The following is a 21,152-nucleotide window of genomic DNA, read 5'->3' on the forward strand; positions in this document are numbered from 1 at the left end:
TGACCTTTTCCTCACATTTTTTCTGCAAATCTTTTCAAATTATGAACAGATAATAAAATTGTATGTGAAGACAAGAAAAGGTTGTTTTGGAATTTAAATCAATTAAATAAGTGGTGTGTTCCTTTCTAGGGGTCCATTCAGTGTTGTGCGGCGATGTATCAACAGAGAGACTGGGCAACAGTTTGCTGTAAAGATTGTCGATGTAGCAAAATTCACTTCAAGTCCAGGATTAAGTACGGAAGGTAAAAGTTGGTGACTCTTTGGGGGGTTGTAGTGTATCAGATATCTGATACACTCTTGTTATTTCTTTATGTGGCCCAATATTTATTGCATTCTCTACCAAAGAAATGTCCTTTGTCTGAAGTCTTTGTTTCAAGACTTTATGACTCTTCAGAAGATCTCTTAAAGTGAGGTATGAACACTACCTGACATCCTGACTATATTTGCTCAAGGAGATCCCAAGTTAGCATTTCTAACTTTTCTGTTTCATTTCAATAGAATTTGCTTGAGTAAATTTAGTCATAATGTCACCCACTGACAATGAACGTAATTAAAAATTATAAGTGCTGTTTTACATAACCAAATACATAGGCTTGTATCCAAACCCTGCCTTGCACGAGTGCTCTTTAGAGCGTGTGGGAAAGGAGTGCAATTTGCACTGATTTTCCATTTTCCCCACTAGTCCCCTGCGTGCACACGTGTGTGTACATACACACACACACACCCTGAGGGTTGGGGAAACATGAGGAACAGATTTTCAGTGCAGCAGACTGGAGAGGGAAGGGTGAATTAGGAAAACTGTGCCCATCCCTTCTTGCACAAGCAGTAGATAGCAGAACTGGAAGGCAGGGTTTGGATGGCTGCAGTAACTGGCTTTTATAGATAAGAGTTTCGCACAGGCAATCAAAATTAAATATAAAACTTCTATTCACAGATAAGCTGGAGAGAAAAATATTTTAAATATACAATAATACTGTAGTTTCTCTTCCAGAAGAGTAACTGTGCTGGTCTGTTGCTGAAAAAAGGCAGCTTTTAATTATAAGTATATTTTCTAATTTTCTTATTGGTGGCAGTGAGAGCTTGGCAAATAGGATGTATGGGGGCATCAGACTGGGATTGTGGCAAGGGATAGAGTTAAGGCCTTCCTGCATAACCCATTTGGAGCAGTCCCACCTCCCCTCGCCCATTACAATCTCTCTGTGGTCTGTGACCCTCCTGATTTATTGACTATTTACTCAAGAAAATTAAAGCACGTTGAGGTCAGAGATGCATTTAACACTGTGTGTAGTTTGGGCCTTACGTTCTTACTTTATGAATAAAATGTATTCTTTCATTTATTTGAATCTTTAATACTATAATGTGGAAGATTAGAAAAGGAAATATGTTAATTAGGAGCATACAAATGATATTCAGCCAAGCATTTGAAAAGGCTGAAGCACCTGAAGTGGCCATGTGCAGGCAACTTTTAATTTACTTCCCTTGGTAGCTGCTTTCAAAAGGTGGGATGTGTTGTCTGCAACTGTTTTATGCCTGGAGAAGCATTTTGTTACTGTGCAGCTTTGTGTGTTGTACTGCTTAGTTGTAGGAGGTTTCTCTGGTGGTTGACAGGCTGATGCAGATACAACTCCCCATGTAGTGGTTATTCATATGTATCAACCCTGTGTGACTCTTTAATCATATGTTAATACATTAAGTATTTAACTCCTTTTAAGTTGACTCCATATGGTGCTTTTTATGGTTTTTAAATTGTTCTTTCTCTCCTTGCAACATTCTTGTCAAAAACAGAGTCTTTGAAGAAAGAACCACAAGAAGTGGAACAGTAGAATCTTAATGACATTTTATGTTTAGCAAGAACTCTTAGCCAAGTATTTATGTGGTTCTAAAAGATGATTAAACACATGAGTAAAGGCTGACTTGCCCTAGTAGTTTAGGCTCAGGGCTGTATTTGAAATTGAGTTCCAGCTTACTCACAATACCTTCAGTGAAAATGTCTGGGATCTGATACAGGCAGCACAACAAATTTTATCTTCTAAGAATATGTACAGAATATCTGTTGCTTTCAGATGAAGAGTGAGTTACAAATCTGTGTGCATAGGTTCTTCTTTGTGGTCTTGGTGAATTCACAATGGTGGGCTCTGTTCCTGTGCAGAGCATCTTTTATTTTGTTTTTTCCAGAGTTCAGTTTCAAGAGCGTTTGGCATGAGCCACATCCCTGTGAGTGATAGTGTATGTCCAGTTGCACGTGGCCAGCACCTATTCTCTCAGTTATTTGACTGCCCAACAGTCAACTAACCCGCTAGAAGGAACCCCTTCCTTGTGTTCTGGCCTTGCAGTCAAACAGGTTTAGTCTCAATCAACTTTACAAAAATTATTTCCTTTTATCCTTCTTTATTATTTCCCTTTTATTAGCTCTCCATATTTCTTGTTTATTTTTTGCTATTTTGTTTTCCTCTGTAACAATCACCCCTTCCCCATTTTTCCTCTGCTCTATCTCGACTGTAGGCTTGTGGCTCTTCGCATTTTCAAGAAATGCAAGACTTGTGTGTGTATGTGCGAGGTGGGGGAGAGAATAAGAACAGCCCTGCTGGATGAACCCAAGGCCCATCTAGTCCAGCATGCTATTTCACACAGTGGCCTACCAGATGCTGCTGGAAGCCACAGGCAGGAGTTGAGGGCATGCCCTCTCTCCTGCTGTTACTCCCCTGCAACTGGTACTCAAAGGCATCCTGCCTCTGAGGCTGGAGGTGGCCTATAGCCCTCTGACTAGTAGCTGATGATAGATCTCTCCTCCATGAAGTTATCCAAACCCCTCTTAAAGCCATCCAGATTGTTGGGTATCACCATATCTTGTGGCAGAGAATTCCACAAGTTGATTATGTGTTGTATGAAAAAGTACTTCCGTTTGTTGGTCCTAAATTTCCCAGCAATCAATTTCATGAGATGACCCCTGGTTCTAGTGTGATGTGAGAGGGAGCAGCATTTATCTCTATCCACTTTCTCCACACCATGCATGATTTTATAGACACCTGCAGTCGTCTTTTTTTCTAAACTAAATAGCCCCAGGTGTTGTAGCCTTGCCTCATAACAAAGGTGCTCTAGGCCCCTGATCATCTTGGTTGCCCTCTTCTGCACCTTTTCCAGTTATGCAATGTCCTTTTTTAGATGTGGTGACCAGAATTCTATGCAGTACTCCATGTGTGGTTGCACCATAGTTTTGTATAAGGGCATTATAATATTAGCCGTTTTGTTTTCAATCCCCTTCCTAATGATCCCTAGCATGGAATTGGCCTTTTTCACAGCTTCCTCACATTGAGTTGGCACTTTCAACGAGCTGTCCACCACGATTCCAAGATCCCTCTCCTGGTCAGTCACTGACAGCTCAGATCCCATCAGCGTATACTTGAAGTTGGAGTTTTTCATCCCAATGTGCATCACTTTACACTTGCCAACAGTGAACCACATTTGCCACTTTGTCGCCCACTCTCCTAGTTTGGAGAGATCCTTTTGGAGCTCCTCACAATCCATTTTGGATTTCACTACCCGAAAGAATTTGGTATCATCTGCAAATTTGGCCACCTTACTCCTTACCCCTACTTCTAGATTATTTATGAATAAATTAAAAAGCACCGGTCCCAGTACAGATCCCTGGGGAACCCCACTTCTTACTTCTCTCCATTGTGAAAACTCTCCATTTATACCTACCCGCTGTTTCCTGTACTTCAACCAGTTAGCAATTCACACATGTACTTGTCCCCTTATCCCATGAATGCAAAGTTTCCTCAGGAGTCTTTACCCACAATCAGTGCCTCTTTTGCCTAGGAGAACAGGACAAAGTTGACTCTAGTGTCCATTATCAGCATTTCATCAGGTGAGCAAGGTCCAACTCTTCATCTAGACTTTCTTATCCTCTCAAAGAAATACTTCATAGTCCAAAAGCCTGTGTCAAAATACCTGCGGTATAAAGTTCACAGGATTGGGCTATCTAGACTTGTCAAACTAGTTCTGGCATTTCCAAAACTGCCAGTCTTAGGAGTGGCCACTGGGGCTCTTAGGGTGTGGTAAGCCCCCAAATGCGTTTCTTGGGTCCATTAATTACGTCATAAGGTACATGGATGAAACACGCAGTATCTGTTGAAGAAGATTGTACATAATGCCAAACTGTCCAATCTTACTGGTTTTGTGGTATAACTCCTTTCAGTTCACTCCAAAAAGGGATAATGGGGGCCAATAATTATGTCATAAGTTACATGACTAAAACTAATACTATTTGGTAGAGATGACCTTCCTGCATTTAAAATATGTAACCTGACTGCTTTATGTGCAGCCAATCTCAAAAAACCCATTTAATGTGCCCAGAACCTTAACAATTTCCACTGTACTGAACTGGAAATATGAACATCATTTCTGAAATTATGAATTATTTTAGCAATGAAATCAAATGCAGCTTATACCTGGTGGACTTCATAACTTTCAACTTTAAATTTGGTTTTAACTGGGTTTTTAAAAATCTGTTTTACTAATTTTGTGAGCTGCCCTGAGCAGTATTGCACTGGAGAGGTGGGCTATGAATATTTTAAATAAATTGATTTTTTTGTTTCTTTGGGTTCAGGAATAAATATTTTTTATTTATTTTTGTCAGTTATGAAAATACTGACAGCTAACATACAACCCTCAAAAAGCCTCAACACAAACTTCTGCTTCTACTCTCATACTTCAATCCCAAGTCACTCAGGTAACCGTATAATATAATGGTACATAGAATCAATAAAATAACACAAAGGTGATTTAGTCTTCCTCTTCAGTATGGTCTGCATCATTTCCAAGACATCTTTATCATCCTATCTATCTATCTAGCTAACACACACATTTGTATACCACCCAAAACGCAAGTCTCTGGGTGGTTTACAACAAAACAACAAAAACAACAAATAAAAAGGTTAAAACATTACAACAATTTAAAATTTAAAATGTTAGAATTATTAAAAACACAATTAAAACAGTATCTAATTAAAAGCCTGGGTGAACAAATGTGTCTTGACTGCCTTTTTAAAAGTTGTAAGAGATGGGGAGGCTCTCATTTCAGCAGGAAAATGCAGTTCCAAACCCTCGGAGCAGCAGTGGAGAAGACCTGTCCCTGAGTAGCCACCAGATGAGCTGGTGGCAACTGCAGACAAACCTCTCCTGATGATCTCAATGGGCGGTGTGGCTCATAGTGAATAAGACATTCTCTTAAATACTCAGGGCCCAAGCTGTTTAGGACTTTATAGGTTATAACCAAGACTTTGTATTTTGCCCAGAACCTAATTGCCAACCAGTGTAGATCTTTTAAGATAGGAGCAATATGGTCTCTCCAAGATGACCCAGAGACCAACCTAGCTGCCACATTCTGGACCAACTGCAGTTTCTGGACTACATACAAAGGCAGCCCCACATAGAGCGCATTGCAGTATTCAAGTCTGGAGGTGGCCAGCAGATGCACTACTGTTCTGAGGTCAATTATCTCAAGAAATGTATGCAGCTGATGTATCAGCTGAAGCTGATAAAAGCCACCTCCTGGCCACTGCCTCAACCTAGGGACACCAGGGAGAGGTTTGTATCCAGAAGCACACCCAGACTGTGTTCCTCTTCCTTCTGGGGAAGTGTGACCCCATCCAGAACTGGAAGATCAATATCGCCTCCCGATTTCCAACTACGCACAATAAGTATTTCCATCTTATCTGGATTCAGATTCAGCTTCTTATCTCTCATCCAGCCCATCACTGCCTCCAGGCAGGCATTTAGGGAGGTTATGCCTTCTCCTGAAGATCTTGACATGTAGAAAATGAATTGGGTGTCATCAGCATACTGATAACACCCTGCACCAAATCTCCTGATGATTTCTCCCAGCGGTTTCATGTAGATGTTAAAGAACACTGGAGACAATACGGAGCCCTGAGGGACACCGTACAAAAGTTCAGATTTTGAAGAACAGTCTCCAAGGGACACCATCTGGAATGTGCCTGAGAGGTAAGAGTGGAACCACTGCAAAGCAGTGCTTCCCACCCGCAACCCCCTCAGACGCTCCAGAAGGATACTATGGTTGATAGTATCGAAAGCTGTCAAGAGATCCAAAAGGACCAACAGAGTCACACTTTCTCTGTCAATTCCCAATTGGAGATCATCCATCGGGGCGACCAAAGTAGTCTCCACCCCATAGCCCACCCACAAGCTGGTCTGAAATGAGTCTGTTTCATCCAAGACTGCCTAGAGTTGGGAGGCCACCATCCTCTCAATTACATTGCCCAACCACGGAAGGTTGGAAACAGCCTATAGTTGCTTAAGTCTGAGGGAATCCCACGCAAGCTTCTTCAAAAGAGGACTAGATTATTAATCTAACAGTAAAAGATATAATGAAAGGAAAAGCATGGGTTCCTGAACTTTTGCTTGAGTTCTTTACATATTTATTATGTGGGTCAAATCCAAGCAGAGGACACACGAAAAGAAATGCCTCCAGGGAGTCATCATTTTCTCAAATATTGTCTATGCATATCTGCTGTCAGTGGCAGCAGGCAGGTTCTTGATATTCTCAATCATCTTAGTTGCTATCAGCAATAACTGTGTTGAAGAATTAGACACTGAACTCACATACAGTATGCATCACTTGATAAGCAGCAGACCATTTCAGAGGGAATGAAATTACCACCACAATTAGTAATGGGATTTGCTAGGGATAATTGTGATTTGTATCAGGGTGGATTTGATTTAAATCAAATCAATATAAATCAGTATCAGTAAGAGTAGATTAAAATCTTTTTTTTTTTTTACATAAAGACTCGTTCTTTCTGGTATAATCTTAATATTTACAACCAGATGAAGGTTTCATTTTTTGTCCTCTTCTAGATAGAAAAGTTGCCCCAAATAATCTTACAGAAACCTCTGGAAGAGCATGACATTGTGAATGGATTAATGGAATTCATTTACCAAAAAATTTAAATATTTCATATATATACAGCCTCATGTTACATAATTAAAAACTAATCCTTATTTAATGATGAAAACCTTTGAACTATAATGTATCTTAAATAGCAAACTATCTGTAAATAGATTTTTTCCTCAAAAAGCGTTTTATTTTAAAAATGTGATTTAAATTTAAAAATCCAATTTTTTTAGTCACTGATTTTTATTCACCCTGATTTGTATGTTCTTTCATTCATTCATTCGATTTCTATACCGCACTTCCAAAAATGGCTCAGGGCGGCATACACAGAGAAAGATGGATCCCTGTCCCTAAAAGGCTCACAGTCTAAAATGTTGACACTAGTAATGGAAAAGGGACCCTCCATGACACAGTTGGTATCTGTTTTAGAAATGTTGCATTTTCCTTTGAAGAGGAAAGAGCTGAGAGTTTGCCAAAGCCCTCAACAGCAACAAGAAGAGCCTTTCACAGCTTCTGGTTTGGAACTGGAACCAGACAAAAAGAGGCCAAGAATATCAAGGAATACATTTGTACCAGTTGATGACAGAAGATCTGAGATCCAGACAAGTATGAACATTCCATTTTGCTGAACACTTGGAGATGATGTCACTGACATTTAAGATAGAGGGGGACTCCAATGTGGGCAGATTGGAATTCCAGACTTTTGGTGGATGCAGTTTCCCAAAGAAAGTTGTGTATCTCCCACAAATCAACCAGTCCCATCACTACAAGTTACTGCAGAAACAATGAAAAATAATTGTGACATATCATTTAGCAATTACAAAATGTGTACTTAAAATACAAGAAGATGGAAGTCCCAAGTCTGACAAGATGCTCATAATGCTTGGTGGATTTCACATCTGCCTGACAGATTGCAAGACAATAGGAAAGTTTGTTCATAGATCTAGAGGAACCAAATCTGTCCAAAACTGAAGTGCTTGTTGAAGGATCACTAAAAGGCTTCCTAACATGTACCCACTAGAACCGATATAAAAGAGTACACCCTCTCCTACCTGCAGCCATGGAAATCTTACAATTCAATAAATTCTGTTCTAGTTATGGCATCCATTCTGAAACAGTTGAGGAGCTTCAATCTTTCAGAAAGGAATGTTTTACTGAAGAATTCTATCAATGTAGATGTGGAATTCTCAAGAAAAAGTCAGGTGTACATGGATAAACAGCACAATACTAGTTTACCTACATCAAACTCATTCAACAGTATCACAGGTTTCCCCTCAGCATACACACTGGCAATCATAACTTGTTTGCATATTGCCTTGTTCAGATGTCTAGCTTGCTCTTAGTTTTTAGTTAGCTGATCTATACTAGATGGCTTGTTGAACTGCATGATGCCTTTGTTATTAAATTATTTTTAGGTTTTAGTTGTGTTGTGGTTTAAATTGTAAACCACCTTGGGATTTTATATAAGATAGTATAAAAATGATAAATAACTAAATAAACAAACATGCTGAAAATGGAGGAATTGCACTCTGGCGTTAAAAATGACTTCAAAAAAGAGGCTCTGTCCACATGTTGAACAGGAAAGAATTGATTAAGATCCGCTGTGGACATGACATTGGAACAGTCGCTGCTAACGCTGCAAGTTATCTAATTGGAATGGCCACAGAGCCATTTCATGAGAACAAGCATTTTGTTCTGTATGAAGAACAAATTCATTGTATGAAGAATTTGGGCTCCACAAACAGGAAGATGTTACTGCTGAGGCACAAACTGCCAACATGAGGAGAGATCATGCACAGTTGGACAACGTAATCAATTTCATGATAGATTTGCAGAAAGTCTAAATCCATTTGATACATCCCCTCCCTGTTGTTCAACATTAGCTCTGGGAAAGTTGCATCAGCCACTATAGTTGACAGAATCCATTGTGCTTGCAACAGCCAATTACAAAATATAAAATAAATACCTATACTTCTGAGGGAGCAACATTCAGGAGATAAAAAGATGGTGGAAAGGTAGTTGAAGCCAAGATGGAAAGCGATTTAATGCATTGACTCCTGTATCTAGCAATGGGGCATGGGGAGAATGATATGCAGTAGTGTTGTCATATCCTCTGACCCCAGTGCCTCTTGCATGTCATAAAGATTCAACCATGCTTTCAACTGGTACATCAGTACTCATGATGTCACTTGAAAGAATTATTTATTATTATTTATTTATTATATTTCTATACCACCCTATCCATAAAAAGGCTCTGGGCGGTTTAAAACCAGTTAAAAAACATTTAAGAACAATTTTAAAACAATTTTAAAACCTTGGAATGCCAGGCCAAACAAGTTTTCAGGGCTCTTTTGAAGGCCAACAATGGCCCCAAACTACGAATTTCTGCCAGGAGTGCATTCCACAGCCCAGGAGCAGCTGCAGAGAAGGCCTGGTTCTGAGTCGCCACCACATGTACCGGTGGTAACCAGAGACGGACCTCTCCAGATGACCTCAACGTGCAGTGAGGACAAAGATGGGCAAAATACTTCTTTAAAGTATTTTAGATACAGAATACAAAATACTTGAGCAAATGTATTTTAGATACAAAACCCAAAATATTTGGTAAAAAACCAATAAATAGAATTTTAAAATAAATCTTAAAATATAAAATTCGATGCCTGGAAAAAAGGAAACAATTTTGAGATGTTTGTTAATTATCCAAACTTGTTTCCATTTCCTTTAAGCAATACAAGGTTTTAAAATATTAAATCACTCAAGTTGTGCCTTCTGGGGCTGTGAATCATCCCAATAAAGGAAAATAACTGTTCTATGGGACCACTTGATGTTAGACTTGTATTATATCTTTAAAAAATAGCCATTAGACAATGGGATACCCATCCAAGATACTAATGTGCTTGGATTTGTCCTACAAAAACTGGAGTATTTCCAGCTTTTTAGCCTACTTTCCAGTAGGATTATGAGCTCACCCTAGATTCTGTCCGTGTGTCTGTCCATGTGTCTGTCCCCCACTATCAACTTCTCAATGCCTGGACCAATATGAACCAAGTTGGGTGCAGTTGTAGGGACATATAGGGCAGCTCAATGTAGTTTGTAATGATGGCCACCACCTCAATCCAAGATGGACGCTTGAACGTTTCAGGCACAAGGGCTTACTTGTAGACCACCTAACCAATTTGAACCAAATTTGATAGAGTTGCAGTGACTGACACAAAGGGACACATCAACGGCTTGGTTTGTGATGATGTCATCCACCCCAATTCAATATGGCAGATGCGTGAACATTTGAGGCACAATTGGGCTAACTTGTGAACTGCCTGCCCAATTTGAACCAATTTTGCTACAGGTGTAGGGAAACATAGGGATAGCTCAGGCATAGTTTGTACTGATGTCATCTACCCTGATTCAAGGTGGCATACATGTGAACCTTTGAGGTACAAGTGGAACTGATTTGGACCTAATTTGGTAAAGTTGTAGGGACACCTCAAACACATAGTTTGTGGTGATGTCATCCACCCTAATGCAAGGTGGTGGAGGCATGAATGTTTGATGTGCAAGTGGACCAATTTGGACCAATTTTAGTGCATTGCAATAGTCAAGCCTGGAGGTTAACGGCTGATGCACTACTGTTTTAAGTTCATTCTCTTCAAGGCATGGACGCAGCTGTCAAATCAGCCGAAGCTGATGGAAAGCGCTCCTGGCCATAGCCTCCATCGGAGATAGCAGAGTGAGGTCTGGATCCAAGAGCACTCTCAAGCTGCGTACCTGTTCCTTCGGGGGGGGGGGGTGTAATCCCATCCAGCACAGGAAGTTCTAACTCATCCCTCAGATTCCAATCTCTCACAATGAGCACCTCCGTTTTGCTTTGTTGTTGCTCATTCAGCCCAATACTGCCTATAGGTAGGCATTTAGTGAATGGATTCCATTTCCTGATGATGACAACAACAAGGAGAAATAGATTTGGGTGTCATCAGCATACTGTTAACACTATGAACCAAATCTCCTGATGTGGTTTTATATAGATATTAAAAAGCATTGGTGACAGAATGGAGCCCTGAGGGACTCCATATAATAGCCCCTGTTTCAAAGAGCAACCATTACCAAGCTGCACCATCTGGAATCTACCGAAGAGATTGGAGTGGAACCACTGCAGAACAGTACCTCCTATCCCCAACTCCCAGGTGATCCAGAAGGATACCATGGTTGATGGTATTGAACACTGCCAAGAGTTCCAAAAGAACCAACAGAGTTGCACCCCCTCTGTCAGCTCTCTGGTAAAGGTCACCCATCAGGCAGATCAAGGCTGTCTCAACCCCGTAGCCTGCTCTAAAGCCAGTTTGAAATGGGTCTAGATAATCGGTTTCCTCCAAAACCGCCTGGAGCTGCTTAGCCACCACTCTCTCAATCACCTTGCCCAGCCATGGGAGGTTGGAGACTGCCTATAACTATCAATTGCTGAGGGATCTAGGGAAGGCTTCTTAAGAAACGGTCTAACCATTGCCTCCTTCAAACAATGAACCATCCTACCCTCCCTCAGCAATGAGTTAATGACATTAACTAGGCCAACAATTTCCCTGCTAGATAGAAGCAGACAAATCAGAAAAAGATCCAGAGAACAAGTGGTAGGCCACACCACCCCAAGTAGCTTGTCCGTGTCTTCAGGCATAACAGATTGAAACTGATCTAATATAATACTGCAGGAGGGATTGCTGGACACCCCCTTTAATAGATTCTGCAGAAATAGTGGAGTCCAAGTCAGCCTGAAAATGAGATTTTATCAGCGAAGAACCCATTAAAAGTGTTATGGCAGAACATAGTCTCCAGGGACTAATTCGAAACAGAAGGAGCTTAAATTAAACTCCTCACAACCTGGGATAACTCTGCTGAATGTGAACCTGCAGGTGCAATGTGTGCAGATCAAAATTAGTTTTTTGCTGCACCATCACCATATAAACCTTCAAATGGACTCTTATGTTGCGTCAGATTCGACAGAGTTCTCCTTCACTTGCATTCAGTTTGCCTACCTTTCTGCTTCAGCCCCTGTAACTCGTCTGTCTACCAAAGGGCCACTTTTAAAGCAGGTCGGAAGGGACTCTTAGGTGTGATCATGTCTACTGCCCTGCTGAGTTCCCTATTCCAGATTCCCACCAGAGCATTGACAGAATCACTGGCAGCACCAATACTAAAACTCTCCAGGGCTGTTTGGAATCCCACTGGATCTAGCAGCCTTCTCTGGCAGTCCATCCTAATAGGTCCACCACCCCTGCAGGGCTGGATTCTGGCCATGAAACCAACCTTAACCAGGTAGTGGTCCATCCATGACAATGGGGAAAACCATAGGATCCCCCACCCATGGGAAAAAGCCCTGATTTGAACAAAAGACTAAATTGAGCATGTGTCCGTCAAGGTGAGTTGGTCCTGAAACTAATTGAAATAGGTTCATAATTGTCATGGCCGCTATGAACTCCTGAGCTGCACCAGACAAGTTGGCCTCAAAGTGGATATTGAAGTCTCCCAGCACTAAAAGTCTGGGAGACTCCAACACCAACTCCATGACCAGCGCTATCAGCTCAATTAGGGAGTCAGTTGGGCAGCAGGGTGGATGGTGCACCAAAAGAATCCCCAATCTATCCCTAGTTTCCAGCCTCAAAAATACACCTTGAGTATAAGTCACCTGTCTCACAGGGGCCATGGTAAGGGAGATGGAATTCTTATGATCCACAGCCATTCCACACACCCCCGCCCACTTCCCCTAACCTGCTCCACAACAGAGTAACCTGGTGGGAGAAGCTGGGCCAAAACTGGGTCACTTGACTCCCCCATCCAGATCTCAGTTATACATGCCAGGCTGGCTCCCTCATCCACGATCAAGTCATGTATGATTTTGGTCTTTTTTTGAACCTAGCTGGCATTACAAAGGAGCATTGCTAAATTCTGTGGGTAGTTTGATCTGCTCCCCAAGGCCCAAGAGCTGACAAGGCAGCCAGAAGTGCAAACAGTTACTAAATTACTAGTTTCCCTTCCCCTGTAATGGCCAGCTGTTCTGCCAGCACCAATTCTTCTATTCCCCACCACTACAGTAAAGCTGCCCCAGAGTTGCCGGATGCATCCTCTGCATCACCCTTCCTAAGAAAGCCCAAACATACCAGCAAAAGGCCTGATATGGTAGAAATCATCCACTATGGACTGCATATTGGTTGATGAAATGTTTTTCTTCATACTCTAGGTGAGCTTCCTCCCAGCATTTGGTAACACCATAAGATACATTCTCAGCTGGTGTAGGAGGTCAAACAGTGTGAGTTCCATCCTTCCACATGCTCCAGGAGGCAGGAAGTAGAATTAATTGAAGATCCTTTAACCCAAACCCTGTGGGCACATCCTCTCAGTCTATTTCCTGCCTCTGCTCCAGAGAGTCGCACTCGCTACAGCTCGCTCTTCTATTCTGGTTTTGCTTTCTTAGGGGTTTTTTTAATCCTCTGCTCCAGTTGACTTTCACGAGTTTCCACCTCCTTTTTTCTCTCTATCCTCCGCTCTGCTCTTGCTGCCGTTTCCCCCCTGTCTTTAAAAACAAATGAACAAAAAACCTTATCCTATTCCATACACCTTTACTCTATTGCTGCTTCCTCTCCTCTGGGGCCCTGCCCCTCTCCCATTGCCCTCCATTTCTGTCCATCTCTACCAATGTCTGAGAAGAAAAGCCTCTGCATTCTGGCATTCAGGGAGGCACATGCCCATCACCAGCTCTTCCCACTGAAGCTACAGGAGAGCCGAAAATTCTCTGCAGCGATGGTAGCAGAAGGAGGGAGCCTTGCTGGTGCCAGTCAGCCACAGCGACTCATCTCAGTCCCTGAAAGTCGGCCCAGAGAGGAGTGTGGGGATCCCAGATGCAAACATCGCCAGCGCTGGGGCAGAAGAAGAAGAAGACGCAAAAGAGGCGCTAGCTCCTTGATCAGGGGCACTTGCCAACCTCCCAAGTGGCTGCTAAGAAATCACCAGACAAGACTGACAGGAGGGCGCTTGTGGAGGCATGCTCTCCTTCTCCACCCCTTCTCTCTCTCCCGCCTTGCAACACGCTGCGGTAGAACCTATGCCCCCAGTGCGTAGGCTGTTGTTTCTGAGGCAGCAAGCTGGTCCCTCATCATCAGGTGGACTTGGAGGGTGAGGAGCCACAGGAAACGGGTATATAACCCAGATGTTTCGCCCATGGGGGACAACGCGGAGGCAATACAGGAGCAGCAACATCAAGTTGGGATTGAGTACACCACAGCAAAAAGCGGTGAGATCCAACCTTGCCCTGGGGGGTGGGGACAAGGAGTCTGCTGTACCTCATGAGCCCCCAAATCATAGTGGCCCTCCACAGGGTGATTTGGTCACAGGTGGTCTGGGGGCCCTGCCTGATTCTGCAGTCTGGACGGGCTGGATACAGGAGGCTGTACAACAATCCCTGGCTGCTACCTTAAAGGCACAGGAAACCTCTCAATCTCACAAGAGAACTGGGAATGCCTCCTCTTCCTCAGATTCACAAGCAGGGGCCCCCCTCACAAGAAGCATAAAAGGACAGGGGTCATGCACAACCCTCAAAAGTGTAGAGAGGTCAAATCCTCTGAGGATTCGGAAGAGGACTCCCCAGATCTATATAACCCTCGTGAGGACAGAGACTGTTCAAAACAGGGTGACTTAGACCCAGAGTCATCCTCGTCAGAGGAAGGGGAGCTACCAGATCACCCTGTATCTAATATGTATAACCAGAGGCTCTCCTTGATGGAGGACTTCCAGACTCTTATCAATCAATCTATAGTTGCGCTGGATCGAAAACTTGTCCTTGCAGATCAGTGTACCACAGTATCTAAGGGAACATTGGTTCTGCCTAAACCCAAGGCTCCACCGACTAAATCAGCGATGCCCGAGGGATTCACTAACACAATTAAGGAGGAGTGGACCTCCATATCCATGTCTAAATGGGCCTCTGTGCAGGCTAATAGGCTATATAATTTTGAGGATGAGACTTTAGATTTGCTTAAAGTACCCCTTACAGATGCCCCATTTGGGGCACTCCTCAGTGGAGTGGTGGCCCCTAGGGATGGGGACTCTACACTCAAAGATCTAGCAGACAAAAAGGCTGAAGCTGCGCTGTGCAGGGTCTACGAGTCCACAGCAATGGCTATTAGAACTGAAACTACAGCTTCCCTGGTTTCCAGAGCTTCAGTACTGTGGATAGATGTACTTCTTAATGATCCCCCATCAGACCTAGGATGAGACGTAAGTTGCTGCATCTGCAAAGGGTGGCAAGATTCTCAGGAGATGCCACACTGGTCAGTGTTCGCGTCTCAGCCTGTGCAGTCAGCGCAAGTGTATTGGCTAGGCATAATATTTGGCTGAAATACTGGAAGGTGGATAATAATAATAATAATAATAATAATAATAATAAATAATACTCAAACTCAATTGCGGGAACATCATACAAGCCATAAACACCTGGGCTATACCTGTTATCAGATACACTGCAGGAATAATAGACTGGACCCAGGCAGAGCTAGAGACACTAGATCGTAAGACCAGGAAAATCATGACCATCAATCATGCTCTGCACCCCCGCAGTGATGTAGATAGGCTCTACCTCCCTCGCAGCTCAGGTGGAAGAGGAATGCTGCAAGTCCATCAAACAGTAGAGGAGGAGAAAAGAGGCCTTGAAGAATATATCCAGGACAGTGAAGAAGATGCACTTAAAATGGTCAAGAACGCAAAACTATTCAACACCAATGAAACAAAACAGGCCTACAAGAAAGAACAAGTCAAGAACCGAGCAGAAAAATGGAGAAATAAGCCCCTGCAAGGTCAATATTTACACAATATAAGTGGAAAATCAGACATCACCAAGACCTGGCAATGGCTTAAGAATGGCAACTTGAAGAAAGAAACAGAGGGTTCGATACTGACTGCACAAGAACAGGCACTAAGAACAAATGCAATAAGAGCAAAAGCAGAAAAATCCACAACAAACAGCAAGTGCCGCCTTTGTAAAGAAGCAGATGAAACAGTGGACCACCTGATCAGCTGTTGTAAGAAGATCGCACAGACTGACTACAAACAAAGGCATGACAAGGTAGCAGGGAAGATACACTGGAACATCTGCAAAAAATACAAGCTACCTGTAGCCCAGAATTGGTGGGACCATAAAATTGAAAAAGTTGAAGAAAATGAAGATGTAAAAATATTATGGGACTTCCGACTACAAACACAAACATCTGCCACACAATACACCAGATATCACTATAGTCGAGAAGAAAGAAAAACAAGTCAAAATAATCGACATAGCAATACCAGGGGATAGCAGAATAGAAGAAAAAGAAATAGAAAAAATCACCAAATACAAAGATCTACAAATTGAAATTGAAAGGCTGTGGCAGAAGAAGACCAAAATAATCCCAGTGGTAATTGGCGCCCTGGGTGCAGTTCCAAAAGACCTTGAAGAGCACCTCAACACCATAGGGGCCACAGAAATCACCATCAGCCAATTACAAAAAGCAGCTTTACTGGGAACAGCCTATATTCTGCAACGATATCTATAACCATTGACAATAAAATTCAGCCATCCCAGGTCCTTGGGAAGGACTCGATGTCTGGATAAAACAAACCAGTCAATAACACCTGTCTGACTGTGTAAACAAGAAATAATAATAATAATAAAAATTGGATTTCTATACTGCCCTTCCAAAAATGGCTCAGGGCGGTTTACACAGAGAAATAACAAACAAATAAGTTGGAACCCTGTCCCCAAAGGGCTCACATTCTAAAAAGAAACATAAGATAGACCCCAGCTACAGTCACTGGAACTACTGTGCTGGGGGTGGATAGGGCCAGTTATTCTCCCCCTGCTAAATAAAGAGAATCACCACGGTAAAAGGTGCCTCTTTGCCCAGTTAGCAGGGGTAATGCCAAGTTAGCAGGATAACACATCTAAAGCCAACCTGGCGTCTGTGCCATATGTGGGGTGGGAAACTCTTTGGCGATGATGCTCTGAAGGATGCCTTAGTGGAGATAAAGGACAAGCGCAAGGCCTTACCCTCAGCACACAGGTGGGAGGACAAGAGTTTTTCTCGCAAGCCCTCACAGCCATTCATGGCCTTCAGACCCCAGTTCCGGCAGAAGGAACCGTTGAGATCGTTTAGACCACATTGGAGCAGGCCCAGAGGCCAGGGCAGACGGGTTCAGTTCCCAGAACTGACAGTCTTTTGGGACCCAGGCTAGGGTCCCTAAGCAGCAGTACTGACAGTCAAAGCAACAAGGGGGGAGGGGCGCCTGTTGGACTTCTGGCCCATCTGGAAAGAATACATTTCAGACAGATGGGTTCTTTCCATTGTACACCAGGGGTACAGGATAGAACTCACCAGTCAACCAAGGGACAGGTTTTTGCTCACATCAAGGTAAAAAAACCTTAGAAAACGCAATGGCCTGTTGCTAGCTATCCAACACTTACTGGACATAGGAACTATAGAGAATGTCCCCCATCCCCAAAAGGGCAGGAAAGTCTACTAAATAATTTTCACAATACTGAAGAAGGACAGATCGGCAAGGGCCATTTTAAACCTGAAGCCAGTCAACAAGTATGTAGTCAGGAAAAAGTTCAGGATGGAGACCCTTCAGTCTGTCATAGAAGCGCTGCAGGAAGGGGATTATCTGGCATCAGTACACCTTCAGGATGCCTACTTCCATGTACCCATTCACACCAACAGCCGTCCACTACTTTGCTTCTGTTATATGGGAAAACACTATCAGTAGCGGGCATTTCCGTTGGGCCTCTCTTCAGCACCCTGGTTCTTCACAAAAGTCCTGGTCGCCCTTGTAGCTCACTTAAGGACGCAGGGAGTTAATCTTTATTGTTACCTGGATGACTTGCTCAACAGGGCAAGCATGGAGGGAGAGGTTCAAGCAGCACTACAAAAGACTATGTTGACACTTCGCGCCCATGGTTTCCTGGTAAACGAGGGGAAGAGCCACTTAACACCCACTCTAAGAATTTGGCACTTGGGCATGATAGTGGACACCAGGTCTTGCCAACTTTACTTACCTCAGGACAGAATGGAAGTCATCACATCCCTGGCAGGGGCAATGACAGCAAAAGTTTCGGTGAGCATGCTCACTCTGGCAAGACTTCTGGGGCTCATGGATTCAGTGCCTTGGGCCAGGTTGCATTTGTGTCAACTTCAATGGGCTCTTCTTCCTTTTCAGCAAAGCACTGCCCTCAGACACAACAAACAGATGGTGATTTCAGGAGTACTTTGCAAGTCACTCTTCTGGTGGCTTATTCAAGAGAATCTCAGCAAGGGCAAGTCCTTTGTGGAACCAGACAGGTTACAGATGACCATAGATGCCATAGGTGGGGGGGGGGCACTGCCAGAATCAGACTGCACAGGGTCGTTGGCGGAGGCGGAACTCCGTCACAACATCAACTGGCTGGAGCTCCGGGCAGTGTACCTGGCCCTGAGGTGTTTTCACCCACTTATACAGGGCAAGAACACCCTGGTGTACATGGACAATACATCCACAAAGGCATACATAATTCGACAAGAGGGGACGAGGTCCAGGTCCCTTTATCTATAGGCAGTGGAGTTGTTGAACTGGGCAGAGATCCATCTGCAATCGATTTTAGCCCATCATGTGAGCGGGGTACCCAGTGTACAGGTGGACTGGCTGAGCCTCATTCAGCGGAGTGGAGTCTGATTCATCCAGCGGAGTGGAATTTGCACCCATAGGTTTTCGAGTGGCTGACAAAGTGCCTGGGGGATCCACTGATAGATCTATTTGCCTCTTCAATCAGAACATCAATCTACGCAGGTTCCCTACACACGGGGCAGAAGCGGCGGATGCTTTATTGACTCCATGGCCACCATGTCTTCTGTACACATTTTCACCTGTACTGCTGCTTTCTCGCTTTCTACAGAAACTCAGAATGTGTCGGGCATCGCTGATACTAGTAGCACCATTCTGGCCTAGGAGACCGTGGTTCTCGGAGCTCGTGGCGTTAGCAGAAGGAGATCTGGTTTGGCTGCCAAGTTGGACAGATCTGCTTTGACAAGCCCCAATCTTCCATCTGGATCCAGCCTGGTTGCATTTGACTGCATGGAAATTGAGAGGTTCCTCTTGAGAAAGGACTGTCTTTGGAAGTCATAGACACCATTTTGGCTTCCAGGAAGGCGTTGACGAATCGAATTTCCCAATCTACCTGGCATTGTTTCTTATACTGCGCAGCTAGACATTCTCTGCGGCCGGATCAGTGTAAGTTGCACCACCTGCTTGATTTTCTGCAGAAAGGCCTCTCTCTGTGATTGAAGGCTAACACTCTTAAACGTCAGGCAGCTTCCCTCCTGCAAATGCTGTTTCCACAAAGACAGTCTTATCAAGCTAAACACCAGCTACTGTGAAAATTCCTGAGGGGGCCACTCAGCTCTTACTGCCAGTGTGTCATCAGTTTCCATCTTGGGATCTGCATGTCGTTTTTTGGGATTGCAGTTTCCACCATCCGAGCCCCTACAGTCTGTTCCATTCAAGCTGCTGACCATTCAAGCTGCTGACCAAGTGGCTTTTCTAGTGGCAATAACATCTGCCAGAAGGGTGTCCGAGTTGCAGGCTCTTTCCACAAGAAATAATTTGTGTATTTTTTCCAAAGATTCAGTGAGGCTCATCCCAAATCCTTCCTTTGTGCCCAAAGCCAATTCGCTGTTCTATCGATCAGCTGGCATTTACTTACATTCTTTTTGCCCTGAACTGCACAGGCCTCCTGAAAAGGAGTGGCACAGATTGGATGTGTGGAGGACACTTAGGATATACTTGGACAGGACAAGAGTTTTTGTAAGTCCGACGCATTGTTTGTATCATTCAGTCATCCAAGATGGGGATGAAGGCATCAGCGGCCATGATAACTGGTTGGGTTCGGTCCTGTATCTCTTTAGCATATGACTCCCAGCATCTTCCGGTTCCAGGACATGTCACTGCCCATTCCACAAGGTCTGCAGCCACTTCTGTGACATTATCAGCTCTGGCTTCATTGGAGGAGATCTGTCAGGCGGCCACTTGGAAGTCTCCTTTCACATTTTCCGAACACTACAAACTGGACAAGCATGCTTCATCCAGGGCGACATTCGACCGGAGGATTCTGCAACGGGTCTTCCTGGTCAATAGATCCAGCCTGGGCTTAGTTTCCCCTGTAGTTGTGTGCTGTGGTATGTCCCACGCTGGGTGACCTCCTACACCAGCTGAGAAAGGAAATTGGTACTCACCGTGACGGTTTCTTCTTGCTGGTGTAGAAGAGGTCACCCAAGGCCCACCCAGGGTTGTTTTTTAGGCTGGATCTGTTGCCCTAGAGAGGGGGCATGTGTTCTCCATTTCTCTATGTATACATTTTGTCTGCACATATGCTGTATTGGAACGGGGTGGCCTTTGTTACTGGCATTTTGTGTTATGGTCTTCTGAATCTAGAGCTGTCCAAGTAACTGAGAGGATCTGCCCACAGGGGTTGGGTTAAAGGGTCTTCAATTAATTCTACTTCCTGCCTCCTGGAGCATGTGGAGGGATGTAAACCACGTTGGGTGACCTCTTCTATACCATCAAGAAGAAACCTTCACGGTGAGTACCAATGTTCCTTTCTTGTAAAACTGTGCAACACAAGTGACAGTGATGTGCACATTTTTTGATAGGATAACAGGACATGTTGTTTTGGACAGGACAGGATGCTCCAACAGTGTGAACAAGACAAAAGGAGGAACATTAGTTATGATCAGCAGTATGCAATCTCTGGAGCAAAAATGAGATGACCTTCTGATTTCATTGGAGCACTAAGGAATTATAACTTCATGAAGCCTCTGGCTCCATTTATTTATTACATTTCTATGCCACCATACATTTAGAAACCAAACATTAAAACAGGTAAAAATTTAAAAGTCCAATAACAGCAATAAAAGTAACTTACAAGTGATTGAAGGTTTGCTTAAATAAATGAGTACTGAGAACTCATTTAAAGGCTGCCAGAGATGGAGGAGGGGGTTTCTTATACTCACAGGGAGTTCATTCCAAAGTCTAGGGGCGGCTATAGAAAAGGCCCAGCCCTGAGTCACCAACAGACCAGCTGTAGGCAGCAGCAGGAGGATCTCTCCAGAAGATCTTAATTAGCAGTGGGGATCTTGGAGCAGAAGGTGCACACACACTCTCCCTCTCTCTCTCCATTGAAGGCATGGATGTC

The 21,152-nt window shown here is 43.6% G+C and overlaps 1 protein-coding gene across 26 annotated transcripts in view; it reads left to right on the forward strand.

Moving 5' to 3' along the window:
• The window catches only part of CASK (calcium/calmodulin dependent serine protein kinase), a 402,451-nt gene that overhangs the window by 96,665 nt on the left and 284,634 nt on the right, over positions 1-21,152 (forward strand). For 25 of the 26 annotated variants that reach the window (XM_053305461.1, XM_053305465.1, XM_053305452.1 and 22 more), the window contains exon 2: positions 130-242. The exons of the other annotated variant lie outside the window; for it this stretch is intronic. In XM_053305461.1, the coding sequence (XP_053161436.1) occupies positions 130-242 (113 nt within the window). The remainder of the gene's footprint in view (positions 1-129; positions 243-21,152) is intronic. 26 annotated transcript variants of the gene reach the window in all.

This window comes from Hemicordylus capensis, chromosome 3 (genome assembly GCF_027244095.1).
Source record: "Hemicordylus capensis ecotype Gifberg chromosome 3, rHemCap1.1.pri, whole genome shotgun sequence".
Classification (NCBI taxonomy): Eukaryota; Metazoa; Chordata; class Lepidosauria; order Squamata; family Cordylidae; genus Hemicordylus; species Hemicordylus capensis.